At 45.2% G+C, this 25,974-nt stretch overlaps 1 protein-coding gene across 1 annotated transcript in view; it reads left to right on the top strand.

The window, feature by feature from the left end:
• The window catches only part of rhbdl2 (rhomboid, veinlet-like 2 (Drosophila)), a 90,516-nt gene that overhangs the window by 11,247 nt on the left and 53,295 nt on the right, over positions 1–25,974 (top strand). The window contains exons 2-4 of the mRNA XM_085962490.1: positions 15,985–16,223; positions 19,902–20,050; positions 22,651–22,763. Coding sequence (XP_085818616.1) covers positions 16,020–16,223; positions 19,902–20,050; positions 22,651–22,763 — 466 coding nt within the window. The 5' untranslated portion in view covers positions 15,985–16,019. The remainder of the gene's footprint in view (positions 1–15,984; positions 16,224–19,901; positions 20,051–22,650; positions 22,764–25,974) is intronic.

Genomic DNA, 25,974 nt, shown 5'->3' with positions numbered 1-25,974 from the left:
AACCTACCTCTTTGACCAAGCTTTTTGTCACCTGCCCTAATTTCTCCTTATGTGGCTCGGTGTCAAATTTTTTGTCTTATAATACTCCTGTGAAGTGCCTTGGGACCTTTTACTATGTTAAAGGCGCTATATAAATATAAGATGTTGTTGTTGTAACCTGCCCAGTGGGAATGGGGCAGATTCGGGTCCGATGCCCATCCGATTTTACTTTCCATTGAAGTCAACAGAGAGTAAAAATTGTATGGGGTGTCAAATGGGCATCTGACCTGAACCCACCCCATTCTCGCTGGGCGGGTTAGGTTAAAGTCGGGGCTTTACTGATGAAGTCCATGAGCTTGTCAAACTTGTTGAAGATGAGAGTGTTGCAGTCAGAGGAGAAAGAAAGTGTTTTAAGGAAACCGTGGGTAGTGGAAAAACTATGCTGGGGGTTATCCTTGCTCTCAGGATGATCCTGGAGTAGTGAGTGATTTTGTCAGAAGTGAGTGAGGCCCAATGGCGCTTGATGTGTTCCAGCCAGATCTGGTGATGGATGGCTAAAGTAGATGTGCACCAAATATGCTCAAGACTGCGCCCTTTGAACTTAAGGTAGCTAAGGGGTGAGGGGTGGGGGGGATGGTTTGGAGGGTGGGGAATGATCAGGATGGGGGAGAGTAAAGGGTTTACTGGGGCAAGGGCATCAGCGGTGGAGGTGTGGGCATGGTTGAGCAAATCTACAGCTGCAGAAATTATCATGGTGAATTGAAGGCCAAAGGCAAGGCAGTTGGCAGCTTGAAAGTGCAATTGTAAATAACTAACTTTGGAGAGTTTTTCCAGGGCTGACACAGAAGGATGTGGGGTTGGAAGGTGGTAGGGTGTTATGTGTAGTGAAGGATACAAGGAAATGACCAGCGATGCCCTTGTCTGTGATTGAGACCATTGATGTAGAGAGGCCACAAGAGACGGCAGGTCGAGGGGACGTCATGAATATGGGTAGGAAAGCTTATATGGAGGGAGAAGTTTAGGGAGACTAGGAGGACAATGAAATCAGAGGAGAGAGGGGAAAGTGAGTTGAAATAGAGATTAAAACTACCGAGGATGAGGAGTTGCTCAATGCAAAGGCTGAGGGAGCAAAGGAGGGAGGATATCTCGGGGAGAAACTTGATACGGAGCTTTATAGAGAATGAATATTTAAAAGAGGAGGCGAGAGACGAGAGAGGTGGAACAAGGTGAGATGCTCGAAGGAGGAGAACGTGCCAAAGGAGTAGGGGGAGAGATCAAGATGTGATTTGGTAATACGAACCTGTACGAAAGGCTGATATTTAGAGATATTTAGTAGACGAGAATCATATACATATAAATTCAAGTGTAGATATTGACCAAATAATATTACCCATAATTACTCCTGAGTAACTAAGAAAGCTAAGACTTGTTCAAAATGTAGCTGCATGGTCAAAAGCAGTTTTAACTAAGCTTTGATAACAAACAGTTACAGGCTGCGAGTGAAGGTTAAATCATTAAATAACATACTATGATGCTAAGTAGAAATTAGAATTCACTTAACAAAACTAATTGCAACAATATTTAAAGGATAATTAGAACCAAGACATAAAATGAGAGAGATCATGGAAGTTAAGGTATTTATCTGGTCGATTAAAGTGAGATAGTTTGGATACCTCAAGGCTAGTGAAACAGCGCTGATATGGGCCCTTGGTATAGAAAGGCCTTGTACCAGGGAAGCTAGAAATGAAAGAGATAAAGTAAATTCCAATGGGGTGAAAAACTATAAACAAGATAACACTGAACATGGCAAGGTTGGTGGAAAAATACTGGAAAGGCAGGATGCTACCTTAGTCTGAGTGACAATGGTATTTTGACCATTAGAACCAATTAAAAAAGGTGATTTTGTTAAAGACCATTTATGGACACTGGCCAAATGAACTGTTGATAAGAAAAGAGTTAAAACCTCGATACTCAAAGAATAACTTCACACAGACGTACTGCGAGGACAAAGGAACAGACGTAAGATGACGTCATCTGTGTCCGAGAGGTCCCAGAGACCTAGGGCTGCGAACTACTCATTAAAACTATCGCCTAATATTAAGTATATTATGCTGGATACTTAATAAATCTTGATCTATTGCTCAAACATACTGGCTGCTGCCTATTGGTGTCTTGTCCAAGAACTCAGAGATATTTAAGATCTTACAAATCACACTGTGGTTTGGGTGAGGCAGATGATGGAAGGTATAGCCAGGTGGGGAGGCTTCAGTCAGGGGTAAGGTGTCACCAGCCATGAGCCAAGTTTCTGTCAGCCATAATGTCGATGCAACCATCCACATTAAAGTCGTGGGTGGCAAGAGCCTTGTTCTTAAGTCAACGGACATTCTGGAGGGTAATGCAGAGAGGGGCAATGATAGCTGGCAGAGTCTGAGTGGGCAGTGGTGGGTGGGATGAGTGAGACAGGAAGGAGGTTGGTAACATTAGCCCTCCAACAGGTGCGCTGAGTGGGACAGTCAGCGAGAGAGGAGGATGAGGCATTTGAGATTGCTGTCCAAAGGGAGGCAGTGACAGGTGCCTTGATGGGCCCTTTGGGGAATGCCAAGAGGCACAGAAGGTAGCTGTGGGTTTATCCAAGTGGGTTTCAAGCCTAGGATTGCACGGAAGAGTAGGAAGGCAGTGAATGATGGGTTGGGTAGCAATTAGCAGGGGTAAATTACCTGAGAGCAGAGAAATGAACGGCGGCAGGACTGGGTGACAGGAAGTGGAGGAGACAGCGGAGAAGGACCCGAGAGGAGCCAAGAGGAAAAAGAGGGAGATGGAAGTAATAAGCTTGGGTCCAGAGCGGCAGCTAAAATGTGCCTATGAATGGTCACCGAGGGATTTTGGGTTATATAGGCACAGTAAGGATTAGGAGAGACATGTCCTGGTTGTAAACAGTGGACATGGAGGAGATGATATGAGAAGGTTCAAAGAGCAGGATGGGAACCAGCAGGAACAGATCAAAGCTAGCTCAGTGTGGAATGAAACATTTCTAGCAGAGGAGCAGAAAACTGAGCCTGCAGAAGCAGACCAGGTATTGGAATGGAGGCAGTCCAGCCCAGAAAACAGTCTCAGTAGAAATTAGCATTACAAAAACAGCTCATTTAAAGCAACAATATATTGGCCGGGAATTTCCTCGGAGCTGCTCCCGCTCTGCCGCCGTAACTTTGCCAGAAGGTTTCCATCGCGCTTCCGCCCAAGTTATGACAGCAGAGCCGGATCGGCTTCGAGGAAATTCCCGACCATTGTAATTTTAAAATTCCACCCTAACTTGTAAATGTAAACCGCTTCCAATTGAGAAAGAATAATTTAAGATTGGTTGCACGCTGGGGATTATTTGTTTTATCCTTGTAGAGCTGTTAATATAAACTGTGAGGATGTGCAATGGAGCACAGGCTCCCGTCTAGTGGAAATATGCTACCCAAGTACTGTCCACTCAGTTGGCAAGCATGTCTATAAATTAAACTAATATGCATGCAGGTTTAAATTGGCATATCTCTGTAATTAAAAGGAATTAGAAACAAATCTTTTGAAGCTTGCGTTATTTTAGGAAATGGTTTAAAATGGCGGTGCATTGAAGCTATAATTCAATAAGAGGTATGACAGCTGCAAATTACATCAACTTCCTATTGCTGCTGTGAACATCTTCACAATTGTAGACTTAGACTTGACTCATGCTGCCAGTTGAAGTAAACAGTGGCTTTGAAGATAAAGCTATTTCCGCCTTGCTTCTAACACAGGAATCCCCAAAGTACACTGTGATTGAAAAACAGTAGGCCAATGTGACTCACAGTGAAGGTCACAACAACATTTGGATCCATTGCACCATAGTGAGTTAGACACAGACAAGCGACAAGTGACTTTTTAAATCCAAACGTAAACATAACATTGAGGGAAATAATTTATATAGGAACAGGTAGGTCCCACAGCAGCAGCAGCAGCGGCGGTAGTGCGGACCTGGGAGGAACGGCGAGGCGACGGCGGTACCAACTCAGCACCGGCAGAATTTTCAAAGAGTGACGTCAGAAGTCAAAAGTGAGGTCGGCACAAGAGGAGGGGGCTGATTGGTGAGTATCTGGTAAGTGTTTATACTTGGCTTTCTTAAAGTTTTAAGTTTATTCCAGCTAGGTTAGTAAATAGTCTGTTAATTAGAGGTGTGGCAGGGCAGCTCACACCCATGGAATGCACATCCTGTGCCATGTGGGAAGTCCTGGACACCTCCCGTGGTCTGGACGACCACATGTGCGAGAAGTGTCGCCAGCTACAGCAGCTCGAGCACCAGGTTACGGAGATTGAGCAGCAGCTGCAGTCACTGCTGTGCATCCGCGAGGCTGAGAGCTACGTGGATAGCACGTTTCGGGAGGTGGTCACCCCGCAGCTTAAGAGTGTGCAGGCAGAGAGGGAATGGGTGACTGCCAGACAGAAGAGAAGGACCAGGCAGGTAGTGCAGGAGTCCCCTGAGTCCATCTTGCTCACCAACCAGTATTCGGTGCTGAGTACTGGTGAGGTCGATGGTTCCTCTGGGGAGTGCAGCCAGAGCCAAGTCCACAGTACCATAGAAGGCTCAGCTGCACAGGGGTGGGGGGAAGAGGAGAGGGAGAGCAATAGTGATGGGGGATTCAATAGGGGAGCAGACAGGTGTTTCTGTGGCCGCAGACGTGACTCCAGGATGGTATGTTACCTCCCTGATTCCAGGGTCAAGGATGTCACTGAACGGCTGCAGGGCATTCTGAGGGGGGAGGGTGAACAGCCAGAGGTCGTGGTCCCTATCGGTACCAACGACATAGGTAGAAAGAGGGATGAGGTCCTGCAGGCAGAGTTTAGGGAGCTAGGAAAGAGGTTAAAAAGCAGGACCTCAAAAGGTAGGAATCTCCGGATTACTACAAGTGCCACGTGCTAATGAGTACAGAAATAGGAAGATAGAGCAGATGAATGCGTGGCTGGAGAGATGGTGTAGGAGGGAGGGCTTTAGATTACTGAGGAATTGGAACCATTTCTGGGGGAGGTGGGACCTCTACAAGCTAGACGGGTTGCACCTCAACGGGAATGGGACCAATATTCTCGCGGGAGGGTTTGCTAGTGTTGTTGGGGAGGGTTTAAACTAGCTTGGCAGGGTGATGGGAACCTAAGCACAGAGTCAGTAGGGAGGGAAGAAAAACCGGAATTGGAAAACAAAAAGATAGAATGTAAATTGGAAGGACAGAGAAATCAAGAGCTAGATAGTAGTCAACAAGGAGGTTTGTCTGTACTACTGTAAATGGTATATACTTCAATGCAAGGAGTATAGCGAACAAGGCAGATGAGCTGAGGGCACAGGTTGACCTCGATGAAGGAGAGAAAGAACAACATGATCCTTTAAACACAATCCTGAGACATCATTCATCCTACAGTATGCTATGCTCGTTAAAAAATATACTTTTAAAGTATGAAATGCAGATAAATGCAGTACATAGCAGGATTAAAGCTAAAGGTCAGCCACACTTACTTGAACTTAATAAGCCCTAAAAAAAAATAAACGGAGTGATCAAAGTATAGCGACTAAAGGAAATGGGCTTATCAGGGACAGGTTTATAGCCTTTCTTCTGATCAAACTCCATTCAATAACATCACTTTTAGCTGACCTTGCCCTGCTGTGGTCGCAGTGCACAGCAAAGTATTCCAGCAGTTCATGAAACAAACAGGAAGTGAAGGGGAACTTCAGTTTTGCAGCATTTTCATCATCTTCTAACAGCTGCAGTTTTTTATTAAGTGAAGAAGCACTGTGAATGCAGTTTGAATGTTGAATCCATTTAGAACTACAATACCGAATGGATTTAAATTGAAACGTTCTTTGCACATTGGCCGGTGTTTGAGGAGACTTCACATTACGTACAAAATATTTCTTCCTCTGCTGGTCCTCATTTATGTCAACAAAGTCTTATCTGTGGGGCCTGGCTTTTCCAGAGGGAGCAAAACAAAATACAAACAAAGATCACATGCATATTTTCCTTTTGCAGAGTGGTCAACACTAGCAGTCATTCCTACAAACCAGTCTTTTTAAAAATTCATTCATGGGATGTGGGCGTCGCTGGCAAGGCCAGCACTTATTGCCCATCTCCTAATTATCCTCGGGAAGGTGGTGGTGAGCCGCTTGTTGAACCGCTGCAGTCCGTGTGGTGAAGGTACTCCCACAGTGCTGTTAGGGAGGGAGTTCCAGGATTTTGACCCAGTGACAATGAAGGAACGGCGATATATTTCCAAGTCAGGATGGTGTGTGACTTGGAGGGGAACTTGGAGGTGGTGGTGTTCCCATGTGCCTGCTGCCCTTGTCCTTCTAGGTGGAAGAGGTCATGGGCTTGGGAGGTGCTGCCGAAGAAGCCCTGGCGAGTTGCTGCAGTGCATCTTGTAGATGGTAAACACTGCAGTCACAGTGCGCTGATGGTGGAGGGAGTGAATGTTTAAGGTGGTGGATGGGGTGCTAATCAAGTGGGCTGCTTTGTCCTGGATGGTGTCGAGCTTCTTGAGTGTTGTTGGAGCTGCACTCATCCAGGCAAGTGGAAAGTATTCCATCACACGCCTGACTTGTGCCATGTAGATGGTAATAAGGATTTGGGGAGTAAGGAGGTGAGTCACTCGCTGCAAAATCCCAGCCTCTGACTTGCTCTTGTAGCCACGGTATTTATGTGGCTGGTCCAGTTAAGTTTCTGGTCAATGGTGAACCCCAGGATGTTGATGGTGGGGGATTCAATGATGGTAATACTGTTGAATGTCAAGGGGAGGTGGCTAGACTCTTTCTTGTTGGAGATGGTCATTGCCTGGCACTTGTGTTGCGCAATTGTTACTTGCCACTTATCACTCCAAGCCTGAATGTTGTCCAGGTCTTGCTACAAGCGGGCATGGACTGCTTCATTATCTGAGGAGTTGCAAATTAAACTGAACACTGTGCAATCATCAGCAAACATCCCCACTTCTGACATTATGATGGAGGCAAGGTTATCGATGAATCAGCTGAAGATGGTTGGGCCTAGGACACTACACTGAGGAATTCCTGCAGTGTTGTCCTGGGCCTGAGTTGATTGGCCTCCAACAACCACAACCACATGATGGTGTTCACAGACTGTCAAGGCCACTTTGGTCAAAGGTCGATATCTGTGGTTTCAATCCCTATGCGATTTCTTTTTTTTTTTAATTGTCCTCACCATTTAGCATTTACCTGTAATATCACGATGATACTGAAATCAGTTTTACTACATATTTTAAACCACAAAAGTCTGATCATCCTGGAATTTCATTTAGAAAGGAACAGTAAAGCCACTTTGTAAAATTAGTTTTCAAAATACATTTAAAGCTGCTGACTGAGTAAAAGCAGCAGGGCACCCCAGAGCCTGCAGGGGGAGCACTGACTGTGGGTGGGGAAGAGTGCGGTGAGGGGAGGGGGTGATAAACATTGCACCGATTATCTGGATGGAGAGCACTGACTGGGTGGGGAAGAGTGCGGTGAGGGGAGGGGGTGTTAAACATTGCACCGATTGCCTGGATGGAGAGCACTGACTGGGTGGGGAAGAGTGTGGGGAGGGGAGGGGGGTGTTAAACATTGCACCGATTACCTGGATGGAGAGCACTGACTGTGGGTGGGGAAAAGTGTGGGGAGGAGAGGGGGTGTTAAACATTGCACCGATTGCCTGGATGGAGAGCACTGACTGTGGGTGGGGAAGAGTGTGGGGAGGGGAGGGGGTGTTAAACATTGCACCAATTACCTGGATGGAGAGCACTGACTGTGGGTGGGGAAGAGTGCGGTGAGGGGAGGGGGTGTTAAACATTGCACCGATTGCCTGGATGGAGAGCACTGACTGTGGGTGGGGAAGAGTGCGGTGAGGGGAGGGGGTGTTAAACATTGCACCGATTGTCTGGATGTGGGTGGGGAAGAGTGCGGTGAGGGGAGGGGGTGTTAAACATTGCACCGATTGCCTGGATGGAGAGCACTTTTGTATCTCTACCTAGCCTGTTTTACTTCTGTTAGCAGAATGGCTACTATTGGGAGACAGACTGGTCAATACAACCGGCAAATCTAACAACAAATGTACTGATGCACTGCTGGTATTTGCACATAATCACAATCACAGACTTGTACACATAAGTCAGGCTACTGCCAGGTCACTAGTGCCATTATTTTTATCTCTATATGTCAACGGTGTGAAAACTGGTTTAAACACAGGAAAGTAACGATCACCATTGATTTGTGAGGGGCGGAGCTATGATAATTAACTTCTCACTCTTTTTGGCGAGGTTAATGGCGGAGCAGTGCAAAGGTCCCAGGAAAATAGGAAGTGGCATAATTCACTTACTCCATAAATTCCTCTTTCTTTAGCGATGTTCAGGGGTCCCTACACCGTGGATGCACCATTAGAATGGTGCAAGTCCCCAGGAAAATCTGGGCCTTTGTTTATATGTTTGAGATAGGTAAACTGAACTGGTTCTGCAGTTCTGATAATAATTAGTAGAATGTATGTGTCATCGTGGCACAACCAGTAACTCATTTGCCTAAGTTTGTGGGTTCAAACCCAACTACATGTCTGTGTAGTACTGAGGGAATGGATGTGGAGTGCTTTGGGGTGTCTTGAGGACTTAGTGCTTTACAAGTGCAAGATTTTTCTATTATATAAATTATGAAAGATGTCTCAAGTTCACATGTATGTGTTTTCCAACTGTCTCTGTTGGTAGTTTGATCAGAGCCTAAGACACAGGAAGTGATTATGATCCTAAAAATACATACACTAGAGTTTGTAGTGTAGGTCACATAAATAACTAAGCTCAAACCAGATGAATAAGTCTAAAGGATTTTTCCCTTCTCATTAAGAAAATAGCCGTACACTTGGATGGTACCGCATCAAGGGTTCAGAATGAGTAACACTCAAGGCTTCATGTTAATGTTTCTAATGCTGCACATTATTAAACTGATGTGTGTAATTTCCTGTCTAAACAGGATTTCCACTCATAAACAAACTAGTTAGTTATTTGGGACAGTATCAGCCTATCAGCAATCAGTTCCACATCTCTGCATTATTTTTTTAGCAGAATGCCAGATCTGATGTGCTGTTACAGTCTCCAACTATGTCACGAAGACTGACTGAAATACATGTATTCTATCCTGTTCCTACCTCAAGGTGCACCGTTTAAAATAAAGTCACAATTAGTGATTAGAAAACATGGAGAAAAACCTCTGGGATGGGGGAAGCAAAATGCATCATTCCAAAGCATCCGTTTTGCATGCGTAATAAGGATCTTGTAGAGTGAAGTATTTTTTCTGTTGGAACAGGTTCCTATGGGAGAAATCTTTCAAAGTACGTTTTAAGTATCAAGAATATCCATAATTTTGTTTTTTTTTTCTCCCTCCTTTGTGTGGCCTCCACGAGACCACACTTAGACAGCTTCACTCTCTGCTCCCAGTGATCACCTCACCCTGTGTGCTCCTTGGTTTAATCTCGCCAACTTCCTCCCCATCCTGCTATTTTCTCTCACTGGCACCCCCCAACTCCATCAATCAATCAACAATCACTGTCCCTCTCTGTATATCCCACCACAACAGTCACTCCCTCAAAAACAAGATCATTTGCAACTTGATCATAGATGATTCTAATGACAGCTGACACTGACAGAAACATGGACCGGAATTTTGCCTACCTGGGCGGATCTGGTGCGGGCGATGTCCATGGCGGGTCACGACCCTGCTGCTGGCTCCATCCCACTGCTGAAAATGAACTTACCTTAACGGGGCCTATTAAGCCCGCCCAGCGCGTTACCCGGCCCAATTAGATGGAGCGGGTCTGGTGACATCATTCATGATGTGCTTTAAGCCAGGATCCTTAAATTACATTTGATGCTTAATCAACAAAGTGGGTGTTGAATCTACAATAATATACTAAATGTTATATATGAGTGACAAAGAAATATTTAAATAATATTATCATTAAGTAATATGATGCCATCTACAAATATGATCAAGAACACAATTAAAAAAGTACATTAATTGACTTTTGTATCAGTAACTGGTACAAATAAAAGATGTGTGTGTATAGGTAATATATAAAATTAAGCAGATTTTAAATGTAATTGTAAAGAGGTGGATTTACAATCTTATGCAAGTTCAGCAGAAGAGCTGCGGAATCCCTGGCAAACAGTGTAAGTGGCGCTTACAATGTGTTTCTGGGATTTCTGCAGCTCTTCTATTAAAGTTAACAATGGACAAGTGAGAGAACCTCCACAGAAATTCATCCTAAAGTCTCAGACTGAAAAATTAAATTAGTCAGATTCAGGGACTGAAAGCAAATTGAACTAGTGGAATGAGTGATGAGAATGAAATTGTTACAGTTGATGACATGATTTAATGTGTAACTGGACAATCACAGTATACTGTGAGAAAAACCTGACCAGAAACAACACAAACATTTATTTAAAAGGTATATGTCATTTTTTATAGTTGATCAATTTACTGCAATTACTGTTAAGTTGGAAGGCAACAACTGAGAATGGCCAGTGAAAAATGTATTTCCCTCACCATCCAGGGTAGATGGGGAACCTTCAGCACTTACATCCCTTCAGGAATTTCTGAATTAACGTTTACCAGTAGCTTTTCAAGTAGAACAGAATCTCCATCAATCTGTTAGCTGATGTAATCAACATGTTTTTATTTTGGTTTGTTTTCCATGCTGTCAAGTAATCAGCTGGAGCAATGGCCACGGAACTCACGCCTCAGGTTGACAGTCGTGGTTCTCAAGCTGCGTGAATCCCGTGGCCATGCAGAGAAATTTAAAAGGTAAGTGAAAAAAGGCTCTCAAGTAAACTACCTGATAATCATCTCAATTGGGTCCCCCACCACTGCAGGTCGGGTCGGCTCCACGATGACAGATGCGCCTGTGGGAAAGGCGCGTGGAAACGAGATGACAGTGGCTTCCTGACCTATATTCACAATCTATATCAATGAGTTGGATGACGGGACCAAATGTAATCTATCCAAGTTTGCTGAAGATGCAAAGCTAGGTGGGAATGTAAGTTGTGAGGAGGATGCAAAGAGGCTTCAAGCGGATATAAACAGGCTAAGTGAGTGGGCAAGAACTTGGCGAATGGAATATAATGTGGAGAAGTGTGAAGTTATCCACTTTGGTAGAAAAAATAGAAAAGCAGTGTATTTTTTAAATGGTGAGAGATTGGGAAACATTGGTGTTCAGAGGGACCTGGGTGTCCTTGTACACAAATCATTGAACGTTAACATGCAGGTACAGCAAGCAATTAGGAAAGCAAATGGTATGTTGGCCTTTATTACAGGAGGATTTGAGTATAAGAGTAAAGACGTCTTACTGCAATTATATAGAGCCCTGGTGCGACCACACCTGGTGTATTGTGTACAGATTTGATCTCCTTACCTAAGGAAGGATATACTTGCCATAGAGGGAGTGCAACGAAGGTTCACCAGAATTATTTCTGGGATGGGGGGATTGTCCTATGAGCAGAGATTGAGTAGACGAGGTCTATATTCTCTAGAGTTTAGAAGAATGAGAGGTGATCTCATTGAAACATACAAAATTCTTACAGGGCTTGACAGGGTAGATGCAGGGAGTATGTTTCATCTGGCTGGGGAGTCTAGAACCAGGGGTCACAGTCTCAGAATAAGAGGTCAGCCATTAAGGACTGAGATGAGGAGAAATGTCTTCACTCAGAGGGTGGTGAATCTTTGGAATTCTCTACCCCAGAGGGCTGTGGAGGCTCAGTCGTTGAGTATATTCAAGACAGAGATCGATAGATTTTTGGATATTAATGGAATCAAGGGATATGGGGATAGTGCAGGAAAGGGGAGTTGAGGTCGAAGATCAGCCATGATCTTATTGAATGGCGGAGCAGGCTCGAAGTGCCAAATGGTCTACTCCTGCTCCTATTTCTTATGTTTTTATATTCACAACCTCTCTTCACCCATGGTCTTAATGCAATCTCTGACCACTTCCTTGTCTCCTTTATTGCCCACATCCCTCTACCCTCCTCCAAGCCCAGTTTTCTTCTGGCCATTGATAAAAACTCTTTTCTCTACTGACCTAGTCAGCAACAACAACAACAACTTGTATTAATATAGCACCTTTAACATAGTAAAAGATCCCAAGGCACTTCACAGGAGCAGAATCAGACAGGAATTGAGACCAAACCAAAGAAGGAGAAATTAGGATGGGTGACTAAAAGCTTGGTCAAAAACGTAGGTTTTAAGGAGCATCTTAAAGGAAGAGGTTTAGGGTGGGAATTCCAGGGCTTAGGGCCTAGATGGTTGACTGCACAGGGCGAAGGAAATCAGACATGCACAAGAGACCAGAGTTGGAGGAATGCAGAGTTCTGGGAAGGTTGTAGGGCTGCAGGAAGTTAAAGAGCTGGGGAAAGGCAAGGCTATGGAGGGCTTTCAACATGAGGATGAGAATTTTAAAACTGAGGTATTGGTGGATTGGGAGCCAATGTTGGTCAGCGATCACAGGGATGCTGAGTGAACGGGACTTGGTGTGAGTTAGTGATCACAGGGATGCTGAGTGAACGGGACTTGGTGTGAGTTAGTGATCACAGGGATGCTGAGTGAACGGGACTTGGTGTGAGTTAGGATGCGAGCAACAGAGTTTTGGATGAGCTCAAATTTATGAAGGGTAGAAGATGGGAGGCGGACCAGGAGAGCATTGGAATAGTCGAATCTGGAAGTAACAAAAGCATGGCTAAGGTTTTCAGCAGCAGGTGGGCTGAGGCAGGGGTGGAGACGGGTGATGTTATAGAGATGGAAGTAGGCGGTCTTTATGATGGCGAGGATATGGGGTCAGAAGCTCAGCTCAGGGTTAACATAGAAACATAGAAACATAGAAGATAGGAGCAGGAGTAGGCCATAATAGGATGTCAAGGTTGCGAACAGTCTGGTTCAGCCTGAGACAATGGTCAGGGAGGTGGGTGGAATCTTTGGCTAGGGAATGGAGTTTGTGGTGGGGGCCGAAGACAATGGCTTTGACCTTCTCAATGTTTAATTGGAGGAAATTTCAGCTCATCCAAGACTGGATGTCAGGCAAGCAATCTGACAACACAGAGGCAGTGGAGGGGTCGAGAGAGGTGGTGGTGATGAGAAAGAGCTGGACGTCATCAGCGTACATGTGGAACCTGATATCTTATCTTCGGATGATGTCACCAAGGGACAGCATGTAGATGAGAATTAGGAAGGGGCCAAGATAGATCCTTGGGCCTAGAAATTTGTGTTCGCCACGAAAGTTGCCGGTGTCACCGGGAACTGGAGTTAACAGCCGCTGAAAATGGCTGCAACATGAACGAGACTAAGTTCGCCTGGGGAGCTGGAGATTGGTGGTGCAGCGCTTACCTTCCATGCAACGCCATTCTGATGGTGTTAGTGGAGACCTCTGAGGTGTAGTTCCTGTCCTGAAGTGGCGTGGTAGCTTCGCACAGCTTCTGGGAGTGAGGCTGTGGCGCTCACAAGGAATTCTAAGCAATAAAAAGGTTTTGAATTAAAGGGGCAATGCACTCAGAACTAACACAAATTAAAATACAGTGAAACAATGCAGTTTTCAGCCCTTTCTACTTTTCAAAAAAAAAGTAACATTAAAAAGAAATCCCAAATGTGAATATTCAGCTCTTAAAGCTGAATTCCCTTCCTAACCTCAAAAATTGGAAAACTGCCTCAGCACTAACAGAAATGGCTCAGCAAGCCAGGGAAGGGGCACCTAGGGTCTCACATGCAGCACTCCAGCTTTGTGCAGGGGGTCAACATTGCAAGAGCAGCCCTCTACCCACAAGGGCCAGGAGGCCCTCCAAACACCATATCACCGAGGCCGTCACTGCCAGCAGTGTTGCCCCCACCACCTGGTTCCAGTGCCCAAAGAAGCTTCGTGGCCTCAGACCACTGGTCAAGGTCAGTGAATGCATCTTCAAAAGTCGTCTCCTACCAACTGCACCACTAGCCTCACACACTCTTAATGCATGGCCCACCACCAATCACTCACCTACCAACAATATGCACCAATCACAAGGCAGATCTCCCATTCCTAGCCTCACCTCACCCCCTTGGAGGATTCGGTACAGGCCATTCTTGGCAGGCGCATGGCTGAGCCCTTGGCCAGTGCCAGGGCTGAAAGGTTAAAAGACACTGGTATCCTCATACATTATCCTCCTTCTGGCATGCACCGCATGCTTTCCTGCCCTCCCCTCACCACAACTCCACCCTTGTAACTTCCTCATTTCACACAGAAATGCAGCCTGTCCAGCCAGTGGGTGACCAAGAAGAGGGAGAGGAGAGTGAAGAAGAACAAGAAGAAGAAAACTGATTTGACACTCCCAGCCGCCAGCTCCTCAAGGTCGACCAGCAAGGCCATTTGCAGTGTCCCCCACTGAAAGTCAGCAGCCTTCCACTAGCCATGCTGCAGCCATTGGGGGAGCACAGTGTGACATCAGTAGGATTGGCAAAGGCACCCACAAGACAGTCACTGAGAGAATGCATACAGGTGATGAGTTGATTTCTTGGTGTCATATTGGATGTATAGATGGATAAAGTTGGATTAGAAAGTTTGCTTTGTGGTGGCTTTTATTTCAGCATCGTGGCCAAGAGGACATTGTGATGGTCAGTAACAGATGGAAGGTAAGGTGTGGGATTAATGTTGAAAGGGGACTTGGGGATGTGGTCATTGGGACCGCAGGTGGATGATTCCATCCTGGATATCCCGACCACAAAGGGGCTGTCTGGGAGGCATCCTTCCTTCCGCTTCCTCCTCTTCAGCTTCCTCCTCTTCGGCTTCCTCCTCTTCAGTATCTTCCTCTTCCCTCTGCAAGCGGATGCTGTAAATCTGAAATGACAGCATAAAATGCTGGAAATACTCAACTAGCCAGGCAGCATTTCGACCTGAGACGTGAACTCTGTTTTTCTCTCCACGGATGTTGTGTGACCTGCTGAGTATTTGCAGAATTTTCTGTCTTCTCAAAGGCCTTCATTTACCATCAGAGCCCTTGCAAGCATCCAGCAGCACTCCCTACACACTTAAAAAACGTTTAACATCCAATGCAGCAAGCCACTACCTCAATAACATCAACAAAACGCAGTCCAAGAGCTTAAATCTAAACTTACCTGAAAAATGTGTGTGTCCCTTTAAGAGTCGTTGACATCGCCACTGTCAGTCTGCTTGCACGCCAGGTGCTTAGGACCCAGCGCTGAATTCAGCGCTGGGGTTGAGTTACGCATTGGTAACGTTAAGTCGACGTTGCACGCCGATTGACGTCACCACGCCGCCTTTTTTATCTGCATTGTGCTGCTAGTTACCGGCAATGGTAAGGACGGAAATAACGGCTAATGCGGGACCCAACACCAGCTGTCGAAAGAGCGGCAGCCGGTGTTTTAGTGCCAAACGTGTGGCGCTGAGTAGACAAATTTCTAGCCCTTGGGGTCTTGCGGGACGAGAAGCCATTGCAGGATATTCTCTGGCTATGACTGGATAAGTAAGGGTGGAGCCAGGCGCGGGTGTTCCCACTCAGCTAGGTAATGGAGGAGAGATGTTACTTAATCATTAGATCTAACTTGATCACGTGCTTCGCCCTCCTCAGCCAAAATAGCCTATTAATTAGGATTGCCACATAATGGCTGGATAGATACCTCAGATTTTAGGTACAGAGGGATACAATAGATGCTGGAATGCTGTGGAATAGTTACTTCAGTGAAAATGTTCTGCATCTTAGATCAAATCTGCTATTCATTCAACACTGTTTGGTACTTTTAACATCCAATAGTTGTCTTGTCTAATGGTATATTGGAGCAGGAGTTGAGCACTATATCACACCAAATACAATATGTTCCTCCATTTCCATACTAGTTTCTGCTGATCAGCCAAGAATAGTATGTCTCTGATCTTGGCCAATGTAATTCTGAACTGTTGGATTTTGGTGTCTTGGAAATTGTTTATGTTGTGACTTTTTTTTAAACAGATAACATTGAATTAGGATTTACTCCGGTCCTAAAGATGGAGATGAAGCAAAGAGAACCAGAAAATGAAAATCTGAATGAAGAGGCGAATAGGGAATCGCCTCAGTGCTGTTCATGGTGTCACAAGGTTCACACAACCGTGTCTAATTGGATGCTTCCTGAAGATACCAGAAGTCGCTATATGGAAAGAGCAAATTGCCTTCCTCCACCGATCTTCATTATCTCCATAAGTTTGGCTGAGGTAGAGTCCACATTTATGCTAAAATACAACCTGTAGTGTACAACTGTAACTGATGAGAATGTATCATTGGGGAACAGTGAATTTCTCTGTTTCACCACTGCAAATGAACTGGTCTTCTGAGAGTTCACATTACAGCTCCATATTTGGGCTGGGGAGATGGACCAAAATTACCCTTTTCAGTCCTCTACATTCCTATGTTCATATATTCTGAGATGCAACATCATAGCAGTGAGATCCTTTGTTATTCACCAGTAACCAGAAATATCAAAAGAAGCAACCACCACCAAAAAATGTTAAACTCTCCATTATATGAATAATAGATGTCTATTAGAGGATAAATGGCAGCTATCCAGCCTCAGTATTCTGCTGATGAACAAGCCATTCGAGCCTTGCTCTTGCACTTTGCAATGTCATCAGAAGTCCTTGATCTGAATTACCTCCTCCTAATCTAATGGTAGGCATCCAGCATCCTTCATTTTTCCACAAGTAAGGAAGACTTGATGATAGCCTGATGATAAAGTGGGTTATTATTAAGTTTTCATAAACTAATGGAGAAAAACCCATCACACTGTTCCCCATTGTGTGTTCCATTTATATTGATGTAACTGTGCAAACTACTGCATTATGGCAATGAAACGTTTTATTTACATGGAATCATTTATACTGGAGATAGAACCTGATGTAAGAAAACTACTCGGCACTTGGTCTAAAGCATTAAACAAAGCTTTAATCAACTGTTTTACAACATGGAGGTCTAGTTGTGTCCTTCACTAGTTCCTGTTAAGAATGTCCTGCGCAAGCTGGGCCCGTGCCCGAGTATGTATACTCTCCCTGGACAGCGCCACCCGTAGGCCACTCGGTATTATTTCATAAGTCTTTCTTTCATGAATGACTGATTCATCTCAGAACCTTTTATGATGACATGAGGAAGATCTTAAGAAATGGAAGATATTATCCTACCAACATGAACCTTCTGTCGCCATCTGTTTTCCTTGTGAAGATATTTGGGATGTTCTTTATGCTAAAGGTGCTAAATAAATGCACGTATTTGGTTGTCATTGTCTTCACTAGATCTGAAAGGCCAGTACACAAAATAATAAACTGGAGATGTTGAGATAATGACTCCTATTTCTTACCAATTGACATGTTTCTATCTTCTTCATTGTACAATACAACACTGTGGCGGGATTTATAAAATTATTTTTGCGGTATGGTTTTCATATGGGCCTAGAGCAATGATTTTCAAGCTCTTCTGTGTGGGGTGCCCCTGCAAATATTAAGACACTTCTGCGGAACCTGTGTCCTAACACCTGACAGACAGTGTCTGATACTCAAAGAAAAACTGTGCTATCAATTTAGAAAATATTTTATTTAGCGTACAGAAACATTGTGCTGGCAAGTCCACAAATACAGAAAAATACAGCAATCTGATTAATAGAGTCTTTCGACCTCAGGGATCCCCAAATAGACCCCTAGGATCTGGGGAAACGTATGCTCTAGAGTCTGTGATACGAAGACAATTTACCTTTTTTAAATTGTCTTTGCTACTACTGTCCTCGACCTTAGGCTTGACATGCCTGTGGAAATCCCTTAAAGGCGAGAAAGAATGTGCAAAAAACACATGCCTTTATGGGTGGCTATTAAGATGTTTTAAAAACACATATTAAAGAGTGTTTTAAGAAATGCAAACAATTCATGTAGAAATTTTAAATATAATAATTTATTTGAGTTGTGCAGAACAATTACTGTGGGTCAACAGTTTGCCTTCTACTTCAATATTGCTAATTGGCCTGTGAAATGTTAAAGAGCATTTCTGATTTATTTGTTTAGGGCAGCCTGATTTGACTGAGATATTTTATAGCTTATGTGGTTCTAAAATGATGCCAGTGAGAATTGCATTTCCATACTTTAAGTTGCCACAATAGTGCAGTTCACTCTGGGGCTTATCCTGGTTCCATATGTTAAAAAATAGTATCATTTATTTTACCATGATTTAAGAGGACCATCACTCACTTTTGGAGAATAAAACAAAAAATATACAGACTTTAACATGATTAACGTTATTCACAGTATTTGTTGGTAGAATTGAGATATGAGCTAAATTCATTTTGAATTAGTTCACGAATACTTGCATATTGCCAAATTTGGATTATTTTAGGGTGGTCTGTTGCTTCAAAATATGATGGGCTTGAAAATGCAGGAGAAAAATATAAGCATGAATTCCGGCTACATCATTGCACATTTCCCCACTGTCCTGTCGTGGCTGGCGCAGCGGCAATACAGGGAGGGCTTTAGCCCATCTCCACCCTTGCCTCAGCTGATCTGCTGCTGAAACCCTCATCCATGTCTTTGTTACCTCTAGACTTGACTATTTGCACACACTCCTGGCTGGCCTCCCACGTTCTACCCTACGTAAACTTGAGGTCATCCAAAACTTGGCTGCCTGTGTCCTAACTCGCACCAAATCCCGTTCGCTTATAACCCCTGTGCTCGCTGACCTACATTGGCTCCTGGTTAAGCAATGCCTGGATTTCAAAATTCTCATCCTTGTTTTCAAATCCCTCCATGGCCTCGCCTCTCCCTATCTCTGTAATCTCCTCCAGCCCCACAACCCCCCGAGATATCTACGCTCCTCTAATTCTGCCCTCTTGTGCATCCCTGATTATAATCGCTCAACCATTGGTGGCCGTGCCTTCTGTTGCCTGGGCCCCAAGCTCTGGAATTCCCTGCCTAACCCTCTCCGCCTCTCTACCTCACTTTCCTCCTTTAAGACGCTCCTTAAAACCTACCTCTTTGACCAAGCTTTTGGGCACCTGCCCTAATTTCTACTTATGTTGCGCAGTGTCAAATTTTTTGTCTTATAATGCCCCTGTGGAGCACCTTGGGACGTTTTACTACGTTAAAGGCGCTATGTATATACAAGTTGTTGTTGTTGTTCTAATCATCCTGCTCATTTGTCGGTTGTGGTGCGAAAGTCTGGCTTCCTTCAAGTTCTAAGTAGATGTTTATTTTCCCTTTTGGTGTTGGCTAGCTGTTTCAAGGTTGGTCATTTAGAGGGGAGTGTACATCAATTTTCTCCAGTGGCACACAATCCTCTGAGAGGGAGAGAAGGAGAAAACGAGAATAAAATGAGGTCCCTTAAAAAAAAGCATCTGTTGGTTTTCCTTGGTGGCCTAGAAAGACTCTTGCATGTTGTGTGGGATCAGATTCTTGGATTCCATTGTACAAATATGCTTATGTTCTTATGCTCTTATGAACTGAGGAGAACCTTTTTCACCCAGAGGGTGGTGGGGGTCTGGAACTCACTGCCTGAAAGGGTGGTAGAGGCAGAAACCCTCATCGCATTTAAAAAGTACTTGGGTATGCACTTGACGTGCCGTAACCTACAAGGCCACGGACCAAGAGCTGGAAAGTGGGATTAGGCTGGACTAGCTCTTTTTCATTTGGCACAGACAGGATGGGTCGAATGGCCTCCTTCTGTGCCATAAATTTCTATGATTCTATGAAATATTGGATCTCTGAATGCAACAAAAAGCCAAATCCCACCCCCCACCACCTCCATTTTCTGGGAATTCATAACTACCACAAAGCACAGCACTCTGTGGTTGGGTAAGTTATTTACTTCTAGAGAATTTGTGTTTAAAATGTCCTTTGTGAAATTCCCGTTTTATTTTTCAGCTGGCTATTTTTATTTACTATGCCGTCTGGATGCCTCAGGAGCAGTGGATTACTTTGGACAAAGGGGTGTGGGAAAGTCCATTCATATACCGGCCTGACAAGAGGAAGGAGGCCTGGAGATTTGTGTCTTACATGCTGGTGCATGCCGGGTAAGTGATTCTCACATGAATATTGTTTTATTTTGTGGATAAATAAAGCACAGGAAATGCCTGAAGTCACACACCTATAATAATTAGGTTTTAGTGTTGACTTTTATAAAAAAAAGGAACTGGGCATCATGATGACAATGGTTCAAGGCACCGTATGGCATGATACTGAGCTATACTGACCAAATGAGTCGGCTGTTGTCATCTGGGGAAATGGTGGGGACATTACAATTGGCTTCCCTGTCTACAGCTCGGGAGGGAAGAAAACAAGATACCCAATGTTCAGCTCAGGTGGAAATAAGATTGGGCGTGACACTAATTCCTCAATAAAGCATAGCCTGTGCACACTTGCAAATGAAGGCTGTACTGCCTGTCAATCTTTGATTCCAGCTTCATAGAATGGTTACAGCACAGAAGAAGGCCATTCAGCCCATCGAGCCCGTACTGTTGGGAAGGAATGCTGTATATCATCGTTGGTCGTTGAATCATTATTAGTTTTAATATTACATTTCTACCAATAATAATCTACCAAAGCATACATATAGCAGCCCAACCACAATTCATGTGCCTATTCTCAGTGGAGTGATTTATCTTGCTGTTTTGTTGCACTAAACTATTAAGACTTTACATTTATGTGGGTATTGTACATGGAAAAAAGCAATCTGGCCCATTTTGTGTAATAACAGGGCTTGAAATTGAGGCTGGATTTGTTAAAGATGTTACAACCTTCAAAACTGACTATAATTAAAAATGTATTTTTCTTAATCCACTAGACTCCCAGGAGTAAATGTAATGACAGACCAATGGCTATAGGAGTATAGAATTTTACAACACAGAATTGGCCCAATGTGCCTATATTGGCTCTGTGGGATTACGCCATGTAATCCTCTTAATCCCATTTCTGTGACTTTTCCCCACATTGGTTTGATTTTCAGCTCTTCCCTTGTTGCCTTAATACTGGCCAATTAAATGGGCATCATCTAAATTGAGAGACCGGTGAAATAGGCCAAGGAATAACTTCATTTGGGCTTAGTTCCCTTTTGTACAATATGGTTGGTTAGTTATTTTGAAAGTATATTAAACATACAATTGATTTAAGAAAAGTATTTTTGCTAGACATAATGGCCATGGTTTTCTGCTTCTGCACCTGCCAACTGCAGTTTTCCACTTATTCACATTGATGGAGAGAAAGTAATAGGCTGGCAAGCCCAGAAACAGAAAACCCCAATCAATGTCATTGACTCTTTGAAGTTGAGAAAATGAAAAGACAACGCAAGTAAAATCAAATCACATCAATACAGTGATAAGCATCCTGAACATCTGTCAAATCTGACCAAACAAGTCCTTATCTAGAACAGCATTTCTGTGAACTGTATAAAAATGTGCTGTAGTGACTATGCTGTCTGGAACCATGAATGGCCAGTGGTCTGCCAGAACACATGTGAGGATCAAAGGATGTGTGTTTGGCCCCGATTTTAACTCCAGTTGGATTCCCCGCTCAGGCCTGAGTTAAAATTACAGTCGGGTCTTAATGATGTTATTGGCCCACAACATGCCTATTGGCTCCGGGCACGTGTCCTTGCTGCCTGCTCAGGAGCACATATTGGCCCAGAAATTAGGTTTGGGGGCTTGCCACGCGTGCAAGCCCCCGATGTGCACTTACCCGGCGCGCCGACAGCTGAAGCCTGGGACTGCTTGGAATTCCCGTCACTGGCCCGGTTCAGCTGTCGGCGCGCTGTGCTTGCCTGATCCAGCGGCGTAGTTAGTTCGATGTGCCGGCTGGGATCAGGTGAGCACTGGGCAGCCAATCAGGGGAGGGAAAACTTCATTCATGAGTTTGATAGTAAGAACTGTCAAACTCATGAAAACTACGGGTGCCCAAAACACTACTTAAACTTTAAATAAAATTTTTAAAAAATCCCACTAATTAAATGAACTATAAATAACTTTAAAAAACTATTTTAAACAATTAATCAAATTTTAAAAAAAAATAATTTTTTAAGAAATCGGGTCTAAAAATAAACTTACCTTACTGTAAAGTCCTTAAAAACAATAAAGCTGTGGAAAAAATGTTATAATTTTAAATAATAGACCACTTACCTTAAAGAATCAAGTCCTTACGTCTCCTTTTTACATTTCTAAAAAGTTGAGGCCCTTACACACGGGCAAACCTGTCAAAAAGAAGGAAGTTCAACACGTGCGCGCAGAGTCCTGCGCGCACGCGTTGGACCTCTGAACCCCTTGGAGGAAATGCCGGTTTCCCGCACATGCGCTGTGCATGCTGAAATCTGGCACTTCCAACGGGCCCACGCGTGAGTACCCCGTCCGTACTCACGCGTTGGGACCGGAATTACTGGGCATGGTGGCTTTCAGACAGGTAAGAGCCAGGGCGATTTTAACTGCCCTCCCGCCATGTTTCTGCTGAGCGAGTAGGGTTAAGATCGCCACCAATAGTGGTCTATCAGAATGACTAGGGCCACTGCACTGCTATCTCCAACGTACATTAATCTTTGGTCGATAAGCCAGTCTTGAGGGTGATGCTTTGTGCGAAATGTACACATGCAAATAATCAAAAAGAACCTGTTCTTCTTTTGTACCTGCAGGGTCCAGCACATAATAGGGAACCTTTTTATGCAGCTTATTCTGGGAATTCCATTAGAGCTGGTTCACAAAGGCCATCGGGTTGGCCTGGTCTACCTTGCAGGTGTGATTGGAGGTGAGTTAGTTTTACAGTTCCATGATCCTTTGTGAGCTATTCCAAATCATGTGTTTAGCATTGAAGAATGATTTAGTTTTAGGAGGGAGGGTGAAATACCTTGAGAGGACAGTCTGGGTGAAGGTCTAGCAGGAGTAAGGATATCTGTGCTCACATACTAATTCATGGTGTACACTTGTGAGCGGTGTTGTGCACTATCTTTTTGTAATACAATTCATATCTGTGTAACGCAGCATTTCACGCCATTTCAAACTTGTTTGAACATTTCCGAATCTAACCTGAAGAGCTAGTTTTGCAGACTTGCTGGCTGCAGAGCAACTGTCACTTGACACCTCCACACTGCAAGAGGCAACACGTGGTGCAACTCGAAAGACCCTCCTTCTCTAGTTTTTTTGAAAAAATGTTAGTTTCTGTCTCATGTACCCCGTGTAAAGGACCATGGCCTAGAAATTCAGTGGGCTGCGCCACCCGTTAGCGCCTTAAGAGGGCGCTAAGTGGGTTGGAAGCCACTGGCCACGCCTCCCGCTAAATTCAGCGGGACACTAATGGCGGTGCTAGCCGTTAGCGCTGTGCCGCTACCGATGATGTCATCGGTGTGCGCAGCGCCCCGCTAATGCCCCGATCACGATATTTAGATGCGCCCCCTGCTTTAACACTGGACGCTATTTGCGATCGGTTCAGGGGGGCCTACCTGCGGCGGTAGAGGCGCTAATTAAAGGAGGTGCGGGGCGGCCATTTTTTTTGCTGGCCGCTTGCCAGCACCTCTCCGCGCCGCCGTCCCCAGCCTCCTGAGCCCCCCCCCCGCGGAGTGCCGACTGCATTCCAAGAGCCCAGCACTTCTCCTCGGTGCCGGGCTCTATTGCTGGCACTCGCGATCCTCGATCACGCTGCACAAGGCTCCTCCCCTTTAAGAAGGGGAGGAAGGCCTGCAGTACCGCAGCGCGACACGCTGCGGCATGTTGCGCAGCGATATTCAGCTGCAGCGCCCCAAGAGGGATGCAGGGTGCCCCCAGTAGCGCCGCGCTTCCCTCTGGGGTGCGCAAACTGAATTTCCGGCGGGCGGCCGCGACTGCTTCCGGGGCGCTACTTTTAGCGCCCTGGCGAGGCTGGCACCCCAAACTGGGCGCTACTGAATTTCTAGGCCCATGACTTCAATATTAACCCTCGCACGATGGATGGGAAAGGGTTGGGTTAAACCTTCAAATGCGTGGAATGCAACCCTAACCCACCGCACACACGCCCGTTGCCGTTTTTATGACGGTGGATATTGGGATGGCCGAATATCCCTTCGTGGAGAGATGGGTCCATCATTAACATATTTAAATCATGCTTCTATAATGTGATTGTGAGCCAGATTTGGAATTAACAGCTGCTGCAGGGGTTCCACGGACAACTCAGCACTGAAACCAAGGCGAGATGGAGCGACACTTTATTGGGCTGCTTAAAGGTCAGGAGGCCCATTGTCAATAAAGGCTCAGTGCTCACAGCTGCTTTCTCAGTTCCCTCTGGGAAACGGCTTGGCGAGAGTACTTGTGAGAGACTTGTTTGTACAGTTTGGAGGTGTTCACACAGAGAACAACAGGATGGGTGGCGCCGAGGCTGCTTCTGATTGGACTTTGGACCAGGAAGGGAATGAGCATCATCAGCAGCAATGGTGAGCTGCGGAGGGAGCTGCAGGTGGACAAGAGAGAAGGGAGCAACAGAGTGGCCGAGGTTGCAGGAGGCACTACCCACTTAACAGGCTTTACAGAGGCTCAGCTTCCTTGACTTCTCAGAGGAGCAGTGCTTCCGAAGGCTGAGATTGTCATGTCAGATGGTCGCAGACATCTGCAGCCTCCTAGAAGACAACCTGCTCCCTGCTGGACCTTGTGGACACGCATTACCAGTGGCTGTGAAAGTCACCACAGCCCGAAATTTCTTTGCCTCTGGTTCCTTCCAGGGTGCTACTGGAGACATAGCGAGGGTCTCGCAGTCAGCTGCGCATAAATGCATGAGGCAGGTAACGGATGGATTGTTTTCCAGGGTTGGGAGGTATGCAACCTTTCCCTTGTGATGAAAATAGCCAAAATGAGCATGCACTCAGAATCACGTTTCTGGCTGGCTTCCCACAGGCACAGGGTACCATCACCTGCACACGCATGGCAATCTGAGCACCTCCAGATCAACCAGGAGCATTTATCAACCGCATTGGATTTCATTCCATCAACATTCAGCTGGTGTGCAACCACAAAAAAGGTTCATGCAGGTCTGCACCAGATTCCCTGGGTGTAGTAACCTGGGAGGTTATGAGTAACCTGATCCACCAGGTGGTGCTGTGGCAATTGGTCTCCTGAGTTAAGTCTGGTCTGTACTGGTTGTACTCTTTGCTTGTGCTGCCTCATGGCAGAAGCTTTTATGTGCAAGTGTTGATTAAACCATGTTAAGGAGTTAACCTGTGTCCGTCTCCATCTATGGCCACCTCAAGATACCACACTGGGAGCTGCCGTGATGCTTTCATACTGTGGCAGTGCAACATCCCCGACCTGTTCAGACCTGGAACCAGCCTTAAAGGGTGGCTGCTAGGCGACAAAGGATGTCCCCTTCAAACCTGGTTGATGACACCTCTGAGGAACTCCACCGATAAACACCAGGAGCGCTATAACATGAGCCATATGAGAACCAGATGTGTCATCGAGCAAGCTATTGGCATGTTCAAGATGCACTTCAGGTGCCTGGAGAGGTCTGGAGGTGCCCTTCAGTACTCGCCAGCGAGGGTCTCTAGGATAATCGTGGTGCACTGTGTTCTGCATAACATAGTGCAGAAATGAAGACTAGAGGTGCAGGAGGAACAAGCCGCTCAGCACTCCTCATCTGGTGAGGATTCCAATGCTGAGGAGGAGGATGAAATGGGGCGCCCCAATGGCAGACCATTCGATCACACTGCTGCTCAAGATGCCAGGGTTGCCCTAATAGCTCAAAGGTTCAGCTAGTCACTCACACTGGGCCAAAGTAAGTATCACAATCCCCGTCCCCTTCCCCCCGCTCTCCCCCACTTACACAAACAGTTCGGTAGCCATCCATCCACTCATTACACATTAACCAGTTGCCCTCAGTCAATTCCATGTCTTCACATTCAGCAGCAAACAAATGAAAAGCAGACTTGACACTCATCATTCAAGAATGGGGAACACTGGAAAATGGTGCAACGTAATAAATTTAATGTGACTTTATA

This window comes from Somniosus microcephalus, chromosome 20, assembly GCF_052327205.1.
Source record: "Somniosus microcephalus isolate GS21.2 chromosome 20, FLI_Smic_1.0, whole genome shotgun sequence".
Classification (NCBI taxonomy): domain Eukaryota; kingdom Metazoa; phylum Chordata; class Chondrichthyes; order Squaliformes; family Somniosidae; genus Somniosus; species Somniosus microcephalus.
This window is presented reverse-complemented; position numbering and strand designations above follow the sequence as displayed.